Source organism: Hippoglossus hippoglossus, chromosome 7 (genome assembly GCF_009819705.1).
Source record: "Hippoglossus hippoglossus isolate fHipHip1 chromosome 7, fHipHip1.pri, whole genome shotgun sequence".
NCBI classification, from domain to species: Eukaryota; Metazoa; Chordata; class Actinopteri; order Pleuronectiformes; family Pleuronectidae; genus Hippoglossus; species Hippoglossus hippoglossus.
Window position 1 is genome coordinate 24670746 of NC_047157.1, and position 22868 is coordinate 24693613.

At 47.2% G+C, this 22868-nt stretch overlaps 1 protein-coding gene across 4 annotated transcripts in view; it reads right to left on the reverse strand.

Annotated features, from left to right (window-relative positions):
• Positions 1-22868, reverse strand: part of hspg2 (heparan sulfate proteoglycan 2) — an 83477-nt gene that overhangs the window by 36013 nt on the left and 24596 nt on the right. For all 4 annotated transcript variants that reach the window (XM_034589883.1, XM_034589884.1, XM_034589885.1 and 1 more), the window contains exons 2-31: positions 21615-21744; positions 21294-21347; positions 14940-14999; positions 10974-11083; positions 10723-10781; positions 10279-10451; positions 10092-10130; positions 9004-9129; positions 8652-8846; positions 8454-8573; positions 8205-8336; positions 7676-7820; positions 6532-6689; positions 6298-6438; positions 6043-6206; positions 5775-5954; positions 5481-5677; positions 4986-5133; positions 4463-4590; positions 4040-4126; positions 3727-3785; positions 3378-3439; positions 3075-3215; positions 2699-2872; positions 2216-2395; positions 2009-2127; positions 1808-1919; positions 1052-1165; positions 741-868; positions 481-567 (exon numbers count right to left, since the gene is read on the reverse strand). In XM_034589883.1, the coding sequence (XP_034445774.1) occupies positions 481-567; positions 741-868; positions 1052-1165; positions 1808-1919; positions 2009-2127; positions 2216-2395; positions 2699-2872; positions 3075-3215; positions 3378-3439; positions 3727-3785; positions 4040-4126; positions 4463-4590; positions 4986-5133; positions 5481-5677; positions 5775-5954; positions 6043-6206; positions 6298-6438; positions 6532-6689; positions 7676-7820; positions 8205-8336; positions 8454-8573; positions 8652-8846; positions 9004-9129; positions 10092-10130; positions 10279-10451; positions 10723-10781; positions 10974-11083; positions 14940-14999; positions 21294-21347; positions 21615-21744 (3722 nt within the window). The remainder of the gene's footprint in view (positions 1-480; positions 568-740; positions 869-1051; positions 1166-1807; positions 1920-2008; positions 2128-2215; positions 2396-2698; positions 2873-3074; positions 3216-3377; positions 3440-3726; positions 3786-4039; positions 4127-4462; positions 4591-4985; positions 5134-5480; positions 5678-5774; positions 5955-6042; positions 6207-6297; positions 6439-6531; positions 6690-7675; positions 7821-8204; positions 8337-8453; positions 8574-8651; positions 8847-9003; positions 9130-10091; positions 10131-10278; positions 10452-10722; positions 10782-10973; positions 11084-14939; positions 15000-21293; positions 21348-21614; positions 21745-22868) is intronic.

Here is a 22868-nt window from a genome sequence, read left to right on the forward strand (position 1 = left end):
AATCACTGAGAGAGCAAAAGAAAGAAGGAAGCAAAAGTTTAACCCAACTCATGTCAAAGCCTCTAGAAGATAGAGCATCTACTTCTTTCTGCTCCACAAACACAATCGGAGTGAAGACATTCTCAGAACCACGGAAGAACCCTTATCATTATAACAAATACACATTATTCTACCAGAGAATAAAACAACATCCAACAGCAGATGTGGGAAAAACAAGACTACAGTACACAATTTTATATTTACATCAGAATGGGTGGCACAGAATTTGCGTCTCCCTTCCCTCCACTGACACCACTCAAACACAATGGCCTTAGAAAAAAAACAAGCGAGATGCGAACCAGAGGGAACCCAGTTGGTGCCGGTGCCAGCCCCTGCCAACCGACCCGCTCGGTAACCCCACACACTGAGCAGCGTCCAGACCACCCTGAGGTGGACAGAGTGGAAAAAAGGAAAAGCAGAAAGAGAAGGAAGGGGATGTACCTTTCACAGCGTCGGCCCGTGTATCCTTGGGGGCAGCTGTTACAGGTCGGCTGACCGTCAGACTCCAGGTAACAGGTTGGAGAGAACCTGCGGCGACAGAGGTTTGATATGTGGTTATTATGATCCGCTGGATTGACCAGCTTCTGTGTTTCACAGTTTACTTTTTGCGAATGCAGCAGTAATTAGAATAGTTTGTGAATTGGTCATCTGAATAAAACTGACTCAACCTGACTCTGAATGACTTTTAGACATGAACTCACTGGTTGCTGGATGTGGTTCCAGGGCAGGGGCAGGGCTGGCAGGCCTGAGCACCGCCTGTAACAGGGTTTCCATAGAAACCATTCTTACAGCTTTCACACCTTGGCCCGCGAGTGTTATGGAGACATTGCTTTTAGTCGGGGGACAAGAAGAGAAGAGGTGAGATCCATGGAACAGTTGAATATACTGTGACGGTGTGTTTCCAACATGTTGAACTTAGCCAAGAATCCACGAGTGCATTCCTCAACAGAGATCAAACTATGTGCTGGAACAGAAGTGATAGAGAGGGAAGGAGTAGAAGCATCAAACCTACCAGACAGCTGCCGGTCTCTGGGTCACAGCCGCCGGCGTGACCGTTGCAGTCGCACCTCTCACACGTGCCCAGGTAGAGGCCGGAGCTGGTCCGCGTGTAGCCTTCATCACACTCCTGCAACCACACGGAAAAACACCTCAGGTGAGAGACAAGTGATGACAAAGAGGCACACGGGGAGACAGACTGCAATTATCATCAGAGCCTGGAATGGAAAAAGAAGACTTTTCCTTTACAAGCCGAGACAAAGCTGTATTTACCTTTGTCCTTTCTCAGAAAACTAAACTAAACGAGGGCATGAAAGTTCATACATGACCTCAGGAATAATATAACAACTACTAGCTTTTACTTGGGGTTTTACCCAAATCTCACAGTTTTTATCAGCATGACAACTGAGCTAACTTCAACTCTTTGGTGAAGACACGGACTGTTCGGTCCGGACTTTCTCCGGAGTTTGCATTTCACATTTTAAGAACCCAGCAGGAGATTCTCCAACCAGGCGAGTTCACAACAAAACAGAAATGTCCAGACTCTCTTGACATTCTTTTTGCGTCCATCGCGTGTTAGAAACAGCATCAACGTGCCCTCTTGCTCGGGGTGAATCCTCCAGATAATCTCCTGCTGTAATCTCTGCTCACTCAGAGGTCTCACTCAGGAGTCTCTACTTATGGGACTGCCAAGAGAAACTCTGGAGAATGTCTGCAGCAACTGACTCTGGACAAAGTAAGTGTACGTCAACTACTTCTCTGAGCTCTGTACCTGGCAGGAGGGTCCTCGGTATCCCTGAGGGCAGGCGCACTCCTCCACCTCCAGAGCACGGTCATTACCATTGGAGTGAGGAACAGCAACGTCCATCTTGATGTCTGAGATACTATTTAACACAAAAACGACACACACACCATTAAATGGAATACTCCTGGGTTTATTTTGAGGTGTATATGATGTGTGCTGCAACCGTACCTGCTCTCGTCCATTTTGTCTGTGTAGGAGGCCCTGATCATAAAGAGGCTGATGTCAGCCAGCGCCATCAGGAGGTGCTCACGAGTACACGGCTGCCCGTCAGCGCGACGCCACGCAGACTTTCAGCCACAGACAAAGAGAAAAGTTAGTCCAGTCACGTAGTGTGAGGATTCAAATGTAGCTTCAGGGCACTCTACTGAAACCCACCTCTCTGAAGGTCACAGTGATGGTCTGTGGGACGCGTGGGAGGGGCTTGATCTGGGAGTAGTGCTCCAGGAAGATGCCGTTGCCCTGGAGAACCACATCCGGCTGACCGTCAATCACCTGTGAGCGCTGATACGGGGCAAAGCGCACCGCGTAACGAAGCTCTCCACCATAGGCCGTCACCTGGTAGCAACGTGATGAGAAGAGAAGCTCTTCTTAACAGAACTGAATAGTGGAAAGGTATTTCACCCCTATGATAGTGAGGGGGAAGTCACAAGACCTCCATGTTGGGCTTAGCAGAGAATTGAAGTGTGAGGTTCAAAGGAGGCTCGCTGTGTGGGTAAGTGCAGCCTTTTCACTTGACAACATGCTGAGACATGACTGAGTGGGACAGAAAGGGCAGAGAGTTCTCGCCTGACTAACACTTGGCAGTTACTGTATTTTCCCCTCTTATCTGCGGCCCTTTGCTTTGTTGTTTTCTCCCACCTTATCTCCCCTGAAGCTCTCAGGAAGCACCCAGAAGTAGACGTCGCTGGGGATGCTGGAAAAGGAGCGGTAGACGATCTCGGAGAAGCCTCGCTGGGTGATGCCTTCAGAGATAATTTCAGTGTTGGCACTGTTGGAGAGGGAGAAGAGCTGCCCGCTCGATCCTCCCCGCACCTGAGAGACGAGAAAATCGGTCAGACCGAGATGTGACCTGAGATTTACACGCAGTCACACTTCATCGCCGCCATTGCAATCTCGCCATTTGGCATCAGAAAGGTTTTTTGCTGATAAAGCAGAGCTGCACAAACACTGAGTCAAAGTCTTGATACCAAAAATATTCACCACTCCCTTCTCTATTCAGAGCCTGGCAACAAACCTGGTCTCTATTCCAAGTGGAGCTGGCGCACTGTTTGGTGACGCCCATGCAGAAGCAGCGTAGACAGCCCTCGGGGTTGGCCTCCGATAGGTGGAAGAACCCGGACTTACACTCGTCACACACAGTGCCTGCCACGTTGTTCTGAAACACACACACAGACACGTGCACACATGTAATCAATCTGCCTGTCTTGCTCTTTTGAATAAGAGATGGTTTGTGTCAAGACCACGAATGAACTGAAGATACATGGTTATGATACAATCCGAGTACTTCACTCTGCAGTTAACTCTGCTGCATGTGTACCTTGCAGCTGCATGGCCGGCCGCTGGAGCTGAGGGTTCCTCTGTTATCACACTTGGAGCTTTCTGCAGGGAGAGAGCGGTGGAAAGACGATGACATAGGGGGGAGGAAAGTGAACCTGGGAGTGATCCAGCCACTCCGCATACCTGAGCCATGACCACATACTACAGCCTACTGTAACAGCAGGGGGAAAACCCAATGGTAATCATTACACAGGGTTAAGACCTCCTCGGGATCATAATGCTGAGTGACTGCATTGTGCGACAGGCAAAACAATCCAGGTGCAGTTTCACGTCGATTTCATGCCCTAATCTGAGAATTTCAAAAATTTGAATGCGGTCATTGAACTCACGGTCAGGAACGCATTTTCCATTCGGTACAAGGGGGTTACCGTGGTAACCAGAGGCACATCTGAAATAAAACAAAAATATACAAGACATCAGAGACAAGTCAGTTATAGATTGTTTTACTCGTTACAATCGATCTTTCATCTTCAAAACCATATTTTGAGGGTGGCTGTGTTAATAATAATCATCATTATCATGTATAATATATTATGACATTCACTATTATGACTGATTATTAGAATTTCTTATGAACCATATCACCTCATCCGCAAAAAACCCACAATCTGCAGGCAGAGTTAATTATATCAGTTTCCTCACTTATCACAGCGTCTTCCTGTGTAGCCGAGTCTGCAGGCGTCACACGTTGGCTGTTGGTCGACGTCCAGGAAGCAGGTGTCGGAGAACCTGCGAAGCCCAACGACAAAGCCAGGATTTAGGATTTACAGCGGCGGGTTAATGAGTCGCATGTTGAATGAATAAACCAGCGCCCAGATATTTGAGTGAGCTCAGCTTCAGCAAATTAAAAAAAGACACAAAAAAAACCCTGCAGGGCAAAACAGCCCCATTCATAATGACGCATTGTGGGTGGTATGAGTGTTTGTGTGTGTTTATTCCTGCGTTTGTAGTCTAGATGTGTTTTTGCTCTGTGTGTGTGTGTGTGTGTGTGTGTGTGTGTGTGTGTGTGTGTGTGTGTGTGTGTGTGTGTGTGTGTGTGTGTGTGTGTGTTGTCTGTGACCTTACCGGCGTGAGGTCTCATAGTACGGGCAGGGGCAGGGCTTGCAGTCATCGGGGCGACCTCGGCTCGGGTCACCAAAGTATCCGGAGCGGCACTTGTCACACTGAGGGCCCTCTGTGTTGTGCTGGCAGCTCTGTGGTGGTGGGGGGGGAGTAGTTTTATAACGATTGGAACATTTTGGGGGGAAAACCAGTTTCACACTTTGTGTTTAAGCACTTGAACCAGTTATTTTTCATCCGCTGGAGTTTTTTGCTTTGTGCATTGACCCCATGTCCCAACCAACTTTTTATTTTTACATGCATGTTTTGTTTGCATGCCATTTGCAGTAAAACAAAACACAACACGGCAGTACATGTACTGGTGGGTGTGGTTTTCCTGTTTCTACGCTTTATTTTGAAGAAAAGCTAATCACTAGCTTCATGTTTAGCAATCAAGGCAATAAGTTTGTTTCTTCAAACATTAAAGAAACGAGGTGAATTCCAACTGATTTATAAGTGATGGATTCTCAGCCTCCAAAGGAGCCATTACCAGGCAGTGTCCGTTGATTGGATCACAGGCGCTGGCGTGTCCGTTACAGTTGCAACCAGCACAGGTGCCGAGATAAGAGCCGCCGGGGACGCGCTCGAAACCAGAGGAGCACATCTCACAGGACAGGCCCGTGTATCCAGGAGAACATCTGGGAACGACAAGTTTGTTTGGATGATGATTAAATCACAACACCACGCGTTTTACTTCATGATGGCAATAAAATAAAGGTGACTGCAGCAATTAATAGTTACAAATTAGAAAATACGTAAAAACATGAAACACAACCACGGACATTAAATTTTATGTCCTGGTCACATTTTTTGTGGCTCACAAAGTAAACTTTCAAAATAAACGTTCTTCACTTGGAAATATGCTGCACACTGGACGCGTCCCAACAGGCTGCTGGGATCGCAGACAGCTGACTGACGCCTTTGTACACAGTTTCCACCTCACTTAACCTCCCAGTATCGAGCCCGAGTACTTCTTCTGTCCTACCTGCACTCCTCCACATCCTTAGCGTGACCATGAGTGCTGAACTCCACGCTGGTGGTATCCATGATGATGTCGCTGAGCGCCACGCTGACCATGTGGTCGTCGTAGATGGTGCGAATGCTGACGCTGTCCAGGTTGGCCAGCGTCATCAGCAGATCCTCCCGGCTCACAGCACGGCCATTGGAGTGCTGCCATTTATCCTAAAACAGCCAAAGTGAGGTTACAAAATGATGCCATCAAACCCGAATCTACCACAGGATTGTACAGAATCTAAAATGTTCTTATCCAAAGACGTACTTCAGTGAATTTGATCTCTTTCTGGTTGACCTCTCGGGCAGGTGCGGCGCCGCCTCTGCGGTACACAAGCCTGCGTCCGTTTCCAACCAGGATCACATCTGGCTTCTCCACAGGGTCGGACAGGCCGCGGGCCAACGTGTAGCGCACCTTGTACTTCAGGGATCCCCCGTAGGAGTCGATCTGAAAAGAGGTGGAATGGTTTTAATGCGTATGTTCGATCGTGACTTAATAAAATAGATAATAAAAGGATAAGACTCAGAGTCCTTACCTTGTTGCCCAGAAACTGGCGAGGCAAAGTCCAGAAGGAGTCGAGGTTGAGGAAACGACGGGACAGGTCGACGAGCTGGAACTCTTCCATTTCAGGGTTGATGATGAGCTGAGTGGAGGAGAGAGGAGGAATGCCTGGCCTGGATGGATAAGTGACTTCCACTCCTGGAACAAACAACAACAGATTCACTCAGGCTGCTTTTAGTGTTCCAGATCATTCTCAGACAGTTTGATCAGTACCAGTAGTTTGACTGACCTTTGAAATCTTCCTCATCAGTGAAACGCAGGGTGATCCGGTTGCGGTAGCGGCCGGTGCGTTTGCAGATCTTGGTGATTCCGGAGCAGAAGCAGGACACACAGCGTCCGTCCACACTGAACTGACCATCAGGACAGTCGCCTGGAGGGAACAAGATAGGACATGGGAATTGTTTTATCTATATTTACGGATGTTTCTGGTGGAGAAGCGAATGTAGAAACGTGGTGAAAGTACCTGAGTTGGGATTTGATGTGAGTGTTAGCACTCCGTCAGGGATACCAAACACCAGGCCTTTGGCATTGATGGCCTCGCAGGTGTAGGCCCCCTGATCCGCCTCCTTCACGTCACGGATGGTGAGGGTGCCGCGGCCGTTCTCGCTGGTCATGGAGATCCTGCAGAAATACGACACGAATTCAAACTTTACAGTAAGAAGTAGGTCAAGAGAGTAAAGGTCTTCATGGGTCCACCCGAGTCCCGTACAGGATCGGATCCATGTTTTACACAGTCAGTCGGGTCTGGGGTCGGGTCCTGTTCTATTTCCACGGGTCCCAGATCTATTTTAAATTATGTGTAATAACACAAGTTGCCCTGAACGTGTCAGACAGCGCACGAAAGTCCTGCCTGTGTGTGCAAAGCTTCTAAACAAGTCGCGTTCCTCATCCATCACGGTGACAATAAATAAACTTAAAATCTAAAATCACAAGTGGATTACGTCAGCCATGCTGCTACTGTAATCATCCCAGCGAGGCGCAGGGGAGAAGGTGGCTCACGTGAAATCGGTGCCTTTTTGGGAGCGTCTATGTCAATAAATGAACCATAATGAGAAACCTGCTCTTTCTGATGCTCACAGGAACAGTTTGCTGAAATACTTTCACACACAAGTTCGACTGTAATTGCCTAAGTGATGACACACACACACACACACACACAGACACACACACACACACACACACACACACACACACACACACACACACACACACACACACACACACACACACACACAGAAGACCACACCCAGAACCAAACCCTCTGAAACAGCAACTTTTGGAGTTGGGAGTGCACCGCAAATATCCTGCTAATTAAAATCACAGTCTGAGCAAAAGCGATGACGATTGGGGTGAGAATTAAAACACCGATCTATTAAGGTTATATACGATGGTTTCAAAGACTCAAACAAAGCAAAATCAATTCATAAATCATAAATCTTCTGATGCAATCACGGGGGGGAATACTGGCTTTCAGCTGAGGCAGATGTTTTGTTCAGCTCTCTCACGCAGAGCAACACATGTTTTTTTCTAAAATGGCAACAACAAAACCAGTTCCATGGAGAGTGATACGGTTCTGACACCAGTGCTGATTTTCTCCTCAAACCCACCTGCCGCTGACGGGAATGTGTCCCCAGTTGAGTCTCCAGGTGATGATGGGTGTTGGCACTCCGACCGCCTGACAGGTGAACGTCACCGACCCTCCCCGAGCTGCCTGGATGGACTCTTCCGGTGGGCTTGTCACAGAGGGGGGGGCTGTGAAGTGTCAAGATGACAAGCCACATAATGAATGCACATATACACACAAAAAAAAAGGCCGGCGTGTGACTGGAATTTGGCGAACCAGTGAAGCTCGTAAATCCCCGACAGTCGGAGGAAATGGAATTCTCCGCTTGTGGACGGACAATTCGCTTTCAGTTCTGAGGAATGGACGCTGCACAAAAAGCTCTGTGTCTCCGTCGCCACATGTGTGAAAAAAAAGCCCGGTTCACAGCAAATTCACTCACAGTGTACAAAGGAACTCAGAGGGGTGATTATGGAGGACAGTCAAAGAAGCAGTCACAGCGATAAGTGAGTCAGAAAAGGGTGAAATGTGCAAAGAGAAAGAAATATTGTGGGAGCTGCTGGTGTGAGACTCACTGCAGCCGTACTCATCGGAGCGGTCAGGGCAGTCCGGCTCTTCATCACACTGGTAACTGGCTGGGATGCAGGTGCGATCGCTCAGGCATTCAAACTGCTCAGGAGCACACCTGTCGCCGGGACCCTTGGTGGCTGCAGTTACGAGAAAAATGGAGATTTACATCAACTTTTAATCACTCGCAAACAGAGCGGTCACGAATGAGCAAGTGTCGTAAAAAAGAAAGGTTGTAAAAAGAAATGGAGACTCACGGCAGTCTGTCTCATCCGAGTTATCCTCACAGTCGTTGTCTCCATCACAGCGCCAAAGCTTGAGGGCGCAGCGGCCATTTCTGCACTTGAACTCGTTGGGTTCACAGGGCGACGGGGTACCTGGGAGCAGATGACAGGGTGAGTACAGCGCACGTTGCTGCACGAGCGCTTGAACGTGCGTAAGGCTGCAGCGTTTACCACATCGGAACTCGTCGCTTCCGTCCGAGCAGTCCCTCTCCCCGTCACAGATGTAGTCCCGGGGGATACACTCTCCGCTCTGGCACGTGGCCTGATCGGCTCTGCAGGGGCCAGGTGGGCTGGGGGGCCGCGGGGGCTTCTTGACGGTGGTGGTTGTGGTGGGAGGGGTGGTGTAGACTGGAGGAGTTGGTAGTTCTGAAACAAATCTCTGATTAAACTCAGCAAATGTACAGAGCGGATATTTAAGAGTTGTTACCGGGAATTGACACATCGCACATCATCCACAGTCAGTAATGCGTGCTATTGACGGCCGTGTTAAAACCCGCCGGTCAATCAGGCGGAAGCCACTCACCACAGTTGATCTCATCACTCATGTCTCTGCAGTCTGGTCTATTGTCACACAGGTATTCCATCAGGATACATGTCCCGTCACCACACTTGTGCTCATCTGGCATGCAGGACCTGATGCTGGGGGTTACTGAGGGAGATGCAGAGGGACGGGAGGGCGTTGAAGGATCGACGCCGTGCGAGCCAAGGCTACAGCACAGCCAACACACCACTACGCTAATGTCATCACGTCACAGCACAAATACAACAAATAGAACGAGGAAGCCATCAGGGTACTACAGCGAGTGGAAATCAGGCATGTCGTGAAGACAGGATCATTAGACGAGTGCTTTGAGATACTCAGGGAGATTTGAAAGGGCGGGATAAGATTTTTTTGTAAATATCTGTTTTGCATTAAATCCTCTGTTGGGTGAAAAGTCAAATCTGTGCTGAAACTAAAAACACTCACAGGTAGAAAGACACAAACTACATGAGACTAAACCCACAGACTAGACAGACAGGCTGGACAAGACTGGACAGAAAGACGAGAGTAGAGTAGATAAGACAGAGAATGGACAAGACAGTCAAGTCTAATAAAAGACAAATTAGACTTGATGGACACACAGAGTAGACAAACTCAACTAACCCCTTAACCCCAATCCTAACACAGAGGAGGTACATGGACAAGACTAGAAAGAATAGAACACACAGACAACACTATACAGATGGGGAACCTGTCAGATAGGTAAAGATCTTAAAGAAAAGGCAAATATTTTATCAGATGACATGCCTGCGTACAGAGTTGATTGACGTCTTGGTGAGCAGCAGCATTCCTAATCAATCAACATCATGCCATGCAATGTCTTCTTCTTCTTGTTCACTGTGCACTACTGGACTTCAGGAACCACGAGTCTACGTCACACTGGTGCTTCCATGCATAACATTCCTCACAGCACATGATAATTGTGTGAACAAAAAGTCGGCGTAGATTTCAACATCGTAAGGAAGGAAATGCTCGACTGTTCTTTCTAAAAGGCACAACTACGGTCGTCCTACAGCTTCTACAGGACGGTCGGCTCAGTCACCATGCAGCGGACATGGCACAGTACAAACCTGGAACTGCTATAGGCTCCACGGAGGGCAAAGCTCGAACTAAAAACCAGAGGGAAAAGTTAAGGACACTACCTATTGCTCTGCTGGACCTATATTTTTGCTGCAAACACACACAGCACACTCTGCTGTAACAGAGTCAGACACTTCACGGTTGTTCTAAGCAGTTTCCTCGCTGATGACGTCTCACCTTCCCCGAGTCGTCGGAACTGAAAGCCCTGGACCGATGTGACGTAGGAAGCGATGGCGCCCTCCTTCACCACGCTGTACAGCACGCCGCGGATCTGTTCGCCGTCGCTGTTGTAGTCGGAGCCCACGTCCAGCTCCACAAACACGTCCACGCCATCTTCTCTCACCATCTTCCTGCAAAGGGTCGAGAGGGGCCTGGTGAGGCTGTGGACTGTGTGCAGTGCACTGCAGAGGCTTCGACAGGAGAGCTCTTAAGAGAGGTATGGTTTCTCTTTGGATGTCCCTCAGAGGAATTACTCACTGCTGACAAATGACCGACTGCACAGGCACTACAGAGCTGCCTTTTTGGAGCAGTTTGGAGAAAAGTAAGCCACCCAGCACACAGCTGCAGGGTCTCTACTTTGAGTGTAGATAAAAATGTGATTTAAAGGATTTGCATTCATACTTAATGAGGACCACGCTGACTGTCTGGACACCTGGAATCCGGTTGTACTCCGACTCCAGCTGTGAAAGGGAACAGCAGACTCGGTTAAGTTGAAGTAAACAGGCCTGGGATTTATTTCCAGACAAAGCATCACACATACTTAAATCAGCAATGTTGTAAATTACACGTCTGAACCTTATAAGGTAGCCTTCGCTTAGAGAACACCACCGCAGTTTGGATTGAGTTTATCCTGCAAAGAAGGAAGGACGTACCGTGTCCACCACTGCTTCAGAGATCTCATTAAAGGCTGTAGAGTAGATGTCCTCGAGCTCAGGGCTGTAGACCAGGGAGTCGGTGAAGTTGACGAGAGCTCTGTAATAAACTGGAAACACAGGGAGGGAGGGGGGGGGGATCCGTCAGCGAAACCGCACAATAACAGACAACGACCACAGGCTCAGCATTAATGTCCATCTGTCGCAGAGATATTCTAAGCTAGAGACAAGTCGCTAAGTCTATTAAAGACAATGTGATAGGGGATCCTGTTTTGGGAATTATTTCCCGGAGGAAAAACTTTGGTAAAACGTTTCAGAAAGTAAAAAAACTGAAAAGCATGACTGCGGCTGGAAGGCCACATGCAAATTATGGCGTCTATTTCCATATCTGAGTTGTGGTTGGATCGGCACCAAAGACCGACAACTGCAGCGTTGCACCACACGACACAAGAGGCACACGCTGACACAAGCATTCGAATAGAAACATGAAATTACAGTTTCAAGGAATGTCCTGGTCCCTGCACGTCTTTCTGTTGGTTACATACATGGAGACGCACTTTCAACAGACTCAACCGGTGGCAGACAGATGCTGATAAAGAACAGAACCTGTGTGAAACCCGTGCTATGCAAACATTCACATACACAGTTAGTGGATATCGGCCTTTAAAAAGCAGGGCCACACGTTTGCACCAGACCTCCTGACTGCACGGTATCAGAGAAGTGGATGGTGAGTGGTTTGGAGAGGAAGCAGAAGAAAAGCCTCTGTGGATGACTCTGGAAAGGGGCCTGCACCTTCCCTCCTCGTGCACCAAGTCAAACAGCCCGTCAGGCAGGAGAGCAGCAGAGGGGCGGCAGCAGGGATTATATCAATGGTCTACAGAGAGGCTATGTTAGCTGACTGGTCATTAAACATACAGGTCAATTGGTTGGACATAGTGCTTCTCTGTATTCAGACGTTGAATCACACACAAGCTGCAGTTGAGTGCCCATTGTTTGAATTTGCCAGCTGATTTTTTTTTTATTTCAGTTAAAGTGATTTAGTTTTTGAAAACCTTGTAAGCAGCTGGTTTGTTTTACAATCGACAGTGTGTCCATGAACGTGTCCTTGACCGAGGCGCTGAACCCAGAAAACTGCCACAGTGAAGAAATGTAGCAAAAACTATTTCTGCAGAGTGAGAAAAGATTTGACTTTTTCGTCGCGTCTCTTCCAGCTCTCGTGTTTTCTCAGAATAAAAAAAAAACTGTCAAAGTGGGTTACAACAAAACATTAATAAAATGATGCAAAAAGGAAATTATTAACAATGATTAACGAATGATTCACACTTTATATGGTAAACATCCTCAGTTCCACATCTCATGAGGTTGCATTTTAAAGAACCAGCTGTTTAAAGAAGTATAGAATATTACCTCTAAATAAATCAAGATGCATGAATTATTCTCTGAGAGACACAAATGATGAATAACGTCACAATGTTAAAGAAAGGAAACAAACACATTTCACTCTAAAAATCCCAGTTCACCTCCTGGTTTCTTCAACTTTCACTCGGGAGCAAATTGAACTTGAGAGAAAATGATAATTTGAAGTTGTTGTAAATGTCATCAACTCTTATGAAAGTTCTTAATCGTGATAACATTATTGGCCACATTCCTAATCTCGGTGAACTATATGAGGAACTCATCATCAACAGAAAATGTCAGCTGTATTATTATAATTCCAGTGTCACAGGCTTAGCCCATGAAACTTAAAATAGCCGAGGCCCCAGGGTGCCCCGTTCTCACTCTCCTGCCAACACTTTGTTAGAAGGGGCCTGCCAGCCTCTGATTTCTGCCTGGCAGTGTGGGTTTAGGGAGGAAGTCAATATTTGTTCTGTTTTCTTGCAGTGAGATGCTACTTGCCATGCCAAAAGCAAAGAGTCACGTTCCGGGGATCTGTTGAGCCTCTGCTTTACGAACATATATGACCAGATAGCATGTGCTGCAACAACACATCCCACACTTAAACATGCAGAAAGTTTAGTAACAGTCTTTTGTGTATTAGGTTTCTACTCTTTGTTCCCTGCTGCTTGGATAATTACATTTTACCAGACACGTGGACTACATACATTTATCATGCTTACCGGGGGCTGTTTAATTAAAAGTTAAAGATTGTGTTCGGTGTGTATAAAGGCCTGTGGGAGCCTCGCTGCCTTATGTTGCAGCGCCTGAGCTGTGGCTGGTAAACAGCTGTCCTCTCTTAAACCCCCTTCTCTCTTTACGCACAACATTGGCAATGCGAGACGTCCCGGTTCCTGGTGAGGAGAAGCCTCATTTATGACAAAGTAAACGGAGCACTGCCTATGAAAACACACAGCGAGGCGAAAATGTAACAACAGGGCTGCAGGCCCTCGCAGCCGCCTGGAAAGGTTCCCGAGTGCTTGCTTTGCAGACTGTTACCGTCAGACTTGTGGGGAATAATTGTTCGGCCTGCATGTGGAACCGAAAAGACAGGCAACATCAAAGTTACTCATCAAAGCGGCTCATTTGACCCGCATGTAATCTAATCACTTGAGTGGGTTCTCGCCGCCAGGTCAACAGCAGCTTGTAGCCCCAACTCTCTCTGAGCTCGCCGCTTTGACGTTTCAAACTGGCGAGTGTGGGACCGCCGCCGCTTGAGATCCTTTGATTAAAGCGCCGGGTTGTGCCCTGCTGCTAACGAGCAGCTCTTTTACTCCAAAAACCCATTCTGCTATACATCACTTGCTGCTTCCAGCAGAGGGGGGGGGGGGTTCCCCCTTGTCGAGCACTGCTACCATCAAGGGTGATGAAACTGTCCGAGAGCAGATATGACGGGTGGGATGAAAAAAAATATATAAAGGAGTTGAAGGGGAAAAAAATAGCATTCCACACTCTTAATTCACAAACTTATTTAGCTATTAAAGCTGTTCAGAAGAACTGTGGTGGCTTTGTGCAATGGGCCCCCTCTGAACACATAGAGGCCTATGCAGAAGACAAAGACTTGATTGAGCAGGGAGCCCTGCCTGGCCTTTAAAGCCCAGCCGCGTTGGGCTTGACCTTCAGGCCCCAAGGCAGCGCCCACGGCACCGGCCCAGCACCAGCAGAGCAATTGTCCGGGTGGAGCGAGTGAGGCCGAGCCAGAGTCTGTAAGAACAAGGACCAAACCACACGGCACCGGCAACTTCATCAAAAATCTTTAATCAAACGTGGTTTTCCTTCGCTGAGATTTTTTCTCTTCTCCGTCTCTTTCTTAATCTTCGCGTCTCTCTGAGTTTAATATATTCATACGCCAGCGGCCTCTGTCTCTGCTCAACTCATGTAGAAAGAACCCCTGCTACTTAACCCTTCTGCTGGTGGCACGCCAAACTGCTCCGGCTCCACGTCCACTCACTGCCCTCTGGGGAACTCTTGGGAATAACTTCTGGCTTCACTCTTAATCCGTCCCCCATTTTGCTCTCCCACAGCTCACAACATAAGCACCAAAACCACCAGTGTGCATAATGGAGCACGTTTCATATTGTGGTGCTTCAGTGCGAAACAGCTGGTTCACATCCTTGGGATGAGCCATCTGCATGAGGTTGAAATTCCAAAAAGCACTTTGCAAATTAGGTTGTGGAACACACCTGTCCAGGAAGATGATTAATTATGTAGTCGTGAGATATGTTTCACAAGGATGTTTTCAACTGGATACAACCGTTGTCACTCGACTGTGATGGACTCTATTACTCGATGGAACAACCCCATCATTTTCCACTGGTATGAACAAAAAAACTAAAAACCTCTGGGAGACGCCTGGAAGACTCGTGGAAAAACAGACTCGCCGGACTCAAACACGACATGCCCGAGCTGAGTCTTCCTCGGAATGTTATCTGAGAGTGTGTTTGGAAATGGGAGTGCATAACTGAGCGGAGCAGGTGACAGCAGAGTGTGCCAAAGACAAGAGAGGATAGAAAGGCGTGCTCGAGGACTTACGTTCGTCCGGCTCGACCGGGCTCTGTATGTTCCCCATATGGGAGGAGTTCAACCAGTGGCCTGTGGCGAGCGATGACGGGGCAAGGAGCAAAGAGCAAGAGACGGGGGGGGGGGGAGAGAACGAGCACAGACGTCGCGCAGGGCGCAAACAGGAGCCAGAAGGTCAAGGATCAAACAAGAAAAAGCAACAGAAGGAACAGGGAGAAGGATCGAGTTAGCCAGGCAGGTGCAGAGGGGTTAAAGTTTCAGGAAAGTTGGGAAGGTAATGATTGGAAGCGAGGAGAGAAAATAGAAAGTGACAATCAGAAAGTGAACCGTCGTCTTGACAGAAACAGGAAATGATGCGAGATAAACATAATAAAAAAACAGCCAAGAAATGAAAACAAACTTGTCATCACAATATCACGAGGAGACAGAAATGTCAGCATCAATTTCAGATTATCAACAGTCCCACTAATCGTTACCATCCTTATGGAGAGGAGAGTTTCTCTTATTGGGACAATGGGATTCTGTTTTTTTGTTGACTAACGACTTCACCAGCGTCCGTCTGGAAACACACAAGGAAGTCTGCTTCCTTGTGTGCAGGAGGTCACCTGTTTAGAAATGACTCTTCTTCAGCCCTACGGAACACAGAGGATATCCTGCAAACCAAACACACACTGCCCGTCACATCTCTGCTGTCCGACGCACACGTCCACCCTGGGACTTTGTAGCGTCACTGGGAGGAGACGCTTCCTGTTTTCCATCCTAAATGGAAAGAACCGAGCGCCATCACATTTTCTTTCTCACCAAAACGTTAAACCCTCTGCACTGGCACCGGCAACAATGACCACGCTCTGTTTCGCGGTGACTCATTCATTCTTAGGCGGCTTTGGACGCAGTTGCACCGTGGGGCAAGATCTGAAATGTCAACTGAGGAGGCCCCTTGGTCGTTTGAACCATGGGTGGGTTTTAAGAGAGTTTTCTCGAATCTGCTCACTGTCTTGCAAAGAAAGGACTTTGTTGTCTGTTGAATGAAAGCAGATTTAAAGACTAGAGTCACACTCACACCTCCGCTAACAGTCAATCAAGCTGCACCAGGATCAGTCCTCTTAAATGGGCCTGATGTTTTGCATCAAGATCCTTTGAATTATTCTCTGGGGAATTAGTGAGAATGTAAAAACACGCTTCAATATCACAATGTTAAAGAAAGTGATGACAAATTCCTGGATCTGTACCAAAATCTTATTGATTCTTTCTTGTCCCAACCTTCCAATGAATTTTGTGGAAATCTTTTTTTGCGTAATCCTGCTGACAAACTTTCTTGATTTTTAAACTACGCTGGTAGAACAGATTTTCCAGATCAGATCCAGATTCCGTACGAGTCCACTCCACAAACCTCGACAGACAGCAGTAAACAACTGTGCCTTCACAATCAACTGAGTGCACTGGATCCAGCTGTTTTACATCTGCACATCCCCAAAAACATATGGTTTCCGATACTCAATTGACTGTAGCTGTGGCATGTCTTCCGGAGGAGAGTGGATTTAGAAAACAGTTGATGTATTTGCTTTTGGACTGACAGTAACAGCTGCTTGCCTGGCGCTACACTCCGGTGAAGAGCAGGTACGTTGGGTTAGAGGAGAGAACACTGCAGACCAGGCAGGAGTTTCTGTAAAACACTTCAAAGTCTACGATGTCCAGCCAGGAAACAGCTGAAAGAAAGAAAAATAAACCACTGCCCAAAACCGTCTGAGGTCTCCCTCAAGAATAGTGACCCAAACTAATTAAAGCTAATGAAGCATCCGCTGCTTCAAAGGCTGCAGATGTGTTGTGGTCCTGGTGGGGAGTCAGACTGGGAGCGAGAGCCAGGGAGAAGTGGGTGAGAGCTTTATTGTTACGCTCCACTCTTTTATGTGCAGGTCGGGTCCTGATCACTGACTGAGACAAAGCAATCACTATAGAACAACATGGGCAGACAGGAAACAGCACCGACAACAAACACACTCAGTCAGACTAAAGCACTACACATGTACTGGATGTATTATCCAATCGAAGAAAAACACTTAGGGGCTTAACAGATCCCAGGAGAGGTAATTATTTGCAACGGATACTCGCTGGTGTTTAACCAGGAAGTCACTGATCAACTGTGGAGCTTTAAATAAATAAACCACCAGATCTGCAGGACAGTTTAATATCGGGCCAATAACCACAAGTCCTAATCCAGTGATTGTTTGCTAAGACAAAAAAAACCATTTTCTTTTCTCCCAGTATAAAGGTACTCTCTCCTCGTTGCGACACAGACTAGGATGTAGGTCATCAAAATAAACGGAGGCATCGGTTACGAGCCTGTCCTTGACACCGCTTGCGAGGAAGACGAGGATAAATGCAAACAGACGCTGCGGCCCTCGTTTCTACAAAACCCACGAGCTCTTTCCTAAAGAGGAGCGGCACAAGCCCTGTTTCTCCAAGGCAACACGTTTTGTTATTGGTACAACAGAGTGCGGCATCATGGGGTTCGGTGCAGTAATAAGGGCGAAAGTCAGTGACTAAGACGAACAATGCCCACCCCGAGGGAAACGTCCGCAGTCACTACGATGATTAACCGTTTGTGAGCGGAGGGTAAAGGCTTCTATCTCCGAGTGACGACAGTTAAAAGCAAACGGGTCCTTCAACGTCACAGCGCCCATGTTTTGTCTGCTGCCTTACGACTGCCTCCTCTGCAAATGGGAGCAAGTCATCTGATTATAACGTGAGGCAATTCACCCCCCCCCCTCCTCTTGTGTCAGTGTGTGACCACCTTGAGGGCCCCCCCCCCACCCCCACACACACACACACACACGCACACACCCAACACCCAGCAGTGCAACAACAAAGACCTCACCAAAATAACTGCAGCTGCCAGCATTCGTCCCTGTGTGCAACTACTCGAGAGGCTCCCTGTATTCTGACACACACAAACACACACACACACACACCGGGGCAGTGCCACTGAGACACACACTTCACCTAATGCCCATGAAAAAAGGCAGAGACGCTGAGTGGGCTGCAGCCCGTCCACTGCCCGAGCCCAACTGACGGACAGGGCACATTACCCTGACGTATTGTCCACTTATGCTGCAGCATCGGAGAGTCTGAGCCCAGATTGTGGCTTTTTTTTTTTCAGCGAGCATCCACAAGCGACTAATGCGTTTGGAAGAAGAAACAGCCGAGGCTACCCGGGAAGGCAGGAACCTGTCCGTGGGTCGGCCTCAACTCGAGGCCGCGTGGATGGAAGGCAGCGCCGACACCGAGGTTAAAGTGAAACGTCCCAGAGGAGTAAACACGGAACCACATCTCACTGCTCGACCTTCTCTTTGAATCAGCTGAGAAACTCCACATGTTTGATCTCAAATCAACACGTCACACAGACTCGAGTAAATCAATGATGGTTTATGGCTTTTTAAGAAGACAATCCCTTTATTTGACTCCAAGAAACACAGTTAAAAGTCTTGTTTCTATGACATATGATCACAGATTCTAATTTGCGGGGTTTAATGTTTAAATCTCTGTTCAATGAATAATGTTAAACAGGCTGGAACAGTTCATAGCAGCTGGTTCTAAATGTTTCTAAGCCATGACGCCTCTTCGCAGGAATCTATGTAACTTGATGAGCAACAGCGCCCTCTGTGGCCACACATCATGATTACTTCTGTAATGGGCTCCGTGTCCGAGCAAAAAAACAAAGCCTATTAATCTCTTGATCGAATATTACCCATGATGCCCGGCTTCCTGAACCAGAGTAGACGCCGCTGTAACAAATCCACTAAACCCTGTTAGGAATTCTCGATATTTTAAAAGTTTCCTACTGAATATTGAAGATAAACTCTGGTTTTTAATAAGTCTTTTTAACTGATCTACAGTTCAGCTTCACTCTTCAACTCACTGGACGCGATTCTGACCGTTAAAGCTGCGACTCTCGGTCAGTTCCACACTCACCAATCAAAGGACAAATCACAGCCTGAATCTGCAGATACCTTCGATTTTACGGAGTTCATTTTTTCAGCTCTTCAATCCATGAATTAACTCTGTTGGTTCCCTCTCACAGCATCATTGTGTCGTTGATATGATTAATTATCTCCGAGTTAATATCGGTTAAGTATATTAGCCACTAAGTCTCTTTCTCGGTCAGGGCTTTCGTCTAGAGATTTGAATTCTCAAGCTTTTCGTCCAAAATTAGCGCTGGCAGGGACATAACCCCAGCAGCCCCTCGCCATGACGACGTGGACATGTAAGTCTTTGTTTCTTTTGCCTTTAAACAAAGTGGCCAATATGCTTGGTGCAGTGGGAAAGTCTGTAATTGAGCCAGTGGAACAAGGAAAGGCTCTCACAGACGAGATGAACTAGATTTTGTCTCCCAGAAATCTCCTCGGGGCTCTGAGTGCGGGGGTCAGGACAAGAGGTTCGGAGGACATGGGACGCAACCTTCATATGTCCAGAGAAGATTCCAGACTATGATTGGGGAGGGGCTAAGAACAACAATGGACAAAAGAGGTTGAAAATAGCCTGATTTGAAAAACAGTTGTGACTCCAGATGTTTTCTTTTTTCGCACCATCATCAGTGCATGAGGCTGAGACAGAAGGAAATGGGGAATTCCTCACCCTTCGGCAAATAGTACCACAACAGGAAACCAGGACTAATGGAGGCCACTGTGGCACCTCAGTCGGCAGCTTTATGGCAGCGGAGGGGGGAAGGAAGGCAGAGGCGCGGGTGAACAGTCTGGACAACTAACAGGACAGAGACACTCAGGAAAAGTATTCAGCATTCAGCACAGGAAACCAAATTTCCTTCCCATCGCTGTCATGCTCAGATCTATATATGGAAATCCCCCGTCTCCTCCAGTCGAAGCTCCATGATCACACTGGGAAGTCTAGCCGCCTTCCAGATAAGATAACATATTAATGAAAGTACATAATAAACTCAGCCTCCTCTTTAATCACCACATTAAAACGACATTGACCTTTATACGGTTACAAAACATGGGACGTTTAATGGAAACAGAGGCAATAAAGCAAAGTAATGGGGATTGTTTGCAGGCGGATGTCAAACCACAGAATGTGAGCATGTTAACAGACTATATTTTCATATCCTGTGCAATATCTGGCTTTGCATTCTGTGATTTTCATTTTCTTTTCTGCACATTTGTATCTGCAGAGCTCACTCTGATGATGTGAATGAGAAGAAGCCACTTTCTTACATCTACGTTCCACCTTCCATTTTTTCCACTGATAAGAACCTGGAATTATTCCCTTTCTGACGTGATTTATCTCAATCACCTTCAGTCAAATGCGTAAACACTTTTATATCAGCTTTGTTTAAGTCTCCTCTTGGTCCTATCCCAAATTTAGAAGTGCCCCACAGCTATTTCTGTGAGCAAGGCACATGCTATATGCCTGAGCCATGATGTAATAAGCTCCGCAAACCTGTCAAGTGCCTCATCTGACATCAAGGACCAACTATAGAGGCTGAAGGCTGTTTCCTTTGATAAGGATGGAAATGATCTCATATGTCTGGATGATGATAATAAATGAGAATATATAACGCTGGGAAATGAATAAAACTAAAACTGTGTCACACAAACATGCAGTGATATCTGAGTGTCAGCATTGGTCTAAATCCAGTGTTTCCAGTTGATATTTAAAGTCATCCTTGGTGGCTGAGGTCAAGAAAAAGTTAACTATCGGAAACTTTAACTGTTTTTTACGCTGTGAAGAGAAATCTAGAGACGGCAAAAACAGGAAAAATGCACCGAGAACAGAAGCGTAACGAGCAGCGGCAGCGAACCACAGGCATGATTAAAGAGTCAGATCCCCGATGCAAAGTTTAATACGTTATCTACTTTCCGCATCTACGCTGCAATGTGATATAGTGGCGTCCCTGCGTATAAATACTTATCAGGTCCACATAAAAAATACGGGGGTTGGAAAAAGTGCAGTTGTGAAAGGAATGCAAAACAGAGGCGTTCGGCTGCAGCTTCCATTGTTCATCGCGCTTTCATGTATCTTATAGTCCTGTCACATCTGCCACCGACTTAAAGGATGAAAGAGGAGAGGAGATGTTTATGTCTGGAAGAAAAACGCTGAGCGCTCCGTGTTATGACCAGACTCTGGTGCGTCGATGGAGGGGTGAGGAGAGGGTGGAGCAGGAAGAGGCATCATCACTCAGGCACAGACGCACACAGACACACACACACACAGACACACACACACACCGCTGCATACATCCAGTCGAGTCACACATGGGGGAACTTCACGTGGCCTGAATGAGATCTTCCGCACATAAATAAAATCTGTCACAGAGAACCGGTAGATTCGTTAGATTTGCTGGTTGCTTACTTGTGCTCTCTGGAGGCCACGGTGTGCTTCCATCATCCTCTCCACTGGGCAGATCTATGGAGAGAGAGAGAGAGAGAGAGAGAGAAGGAGAGTTCATGGGTAAACAAGCTTTTCGATATAAATTCCCCCTGAAAAGTGTGCATCCTGCAAGTTAGCGTTCATAAGGATGAAATCATCAAAATCAGTAACATTCCCCTGGTGTCAGTTTTGGGATGAGTTAACAATCTGAGGAATGCGTTCTGAAAATAAAAAAGACAGTTCCCATGACTTGAGGGCAGCTGTTGCTGGGGTTTGCGGTAACACATCCTCTCTCGAACCCACCTCCCGAAGCTTCATCGGCAGCAAAGTCCTCGTCGTCGTCCAGTAAGCTCGGAGACGCCTTGACGTCCTTCTTCGCCTCCAAGTCCTCTGGCAGAGGGACCTCTCCCCACACCTTGGAGGCCTGAGTCACCTGCAGCAGACACAGACATTTATAGGGGTTGAAGTCTCCACAGGGAAAAGGTTACACCCAGTGCTATACATGGACGCTGGAAGGGCGCAGGGAAAACAAAAGCCGAGACGGGAAACGGGGCATTGTGATGTGTTTACATTTACCATTTATTATCTCTTGAAGGGCGACTCCACAGTTTGCATTTAGGGCTCAAAAAGCTTTTTCACAGCACGATTTGTCGTTGAGTTTTATAACTTAAATGGAGGAAGTTGGCAACAGATATTCACAGCTGACTGCACACGCACGCACGCACACACACACACACACACACACACACACACACACACACACACACACACACACACACACACACACACGCGCGCACACACACACACCAAACAAATCTCTGAAATCCAGGGAAAGCAGCTGCGTTCGGATCAGAATGACACAAATCTCTTTAAGTACACTTTAAACGCCCCCCCCATCACCACCAACCCACCCACCCTGGGGTAAAGACAACAACAACAATCCAGCATTCCACAACTACTTGTTCACGACAGCTCCTCAGTCAAGGGAAGGAGTCTATCATGGAAACATTATGTCACCTGCAGCAGTAAAACCCATGAGATAAACGCTGCCTCTCAAAGTGCAGGTTGTGCACTTGACTGTGATCTCCGTGTCATTCAGCTTGTTGTATGAATGGAACAATGGCGGGGTGGGGGGCACTGAAAATGCAGAGTCGGGCCCCTGGGGGCTTCAGTTTCCTGGGCCCTGCACTGAGAGTAAACACCGCTCAGCAGGGGAATCACACCTTGATGCCTGAACGTGTCTGGACCACCAAGGTTTGAAAACTGTCAAGTAACTTTGCACTGGATGCTCAGGCTACATTCATACTAATGTGCTCACTCATTCACTTTAAAAACCAAAATGATCTCCTTCCCAGTGTCATGATTTACAAGCATCTCAGTTTTTGTCCGTCCATGAGACAATGCAGCTCAAGAGTTTTCAAACTTCTGATTTTAAACAGCGATGTTATAAAACTAAAACAGAGTAGAGTGGATGTAGCTTCAGATTTCCACTTATTCATTGACCGGACAGTTTCTGAATTAAGTTATTTGTCAGGAAAAGGTTCTGGTACTATTGCT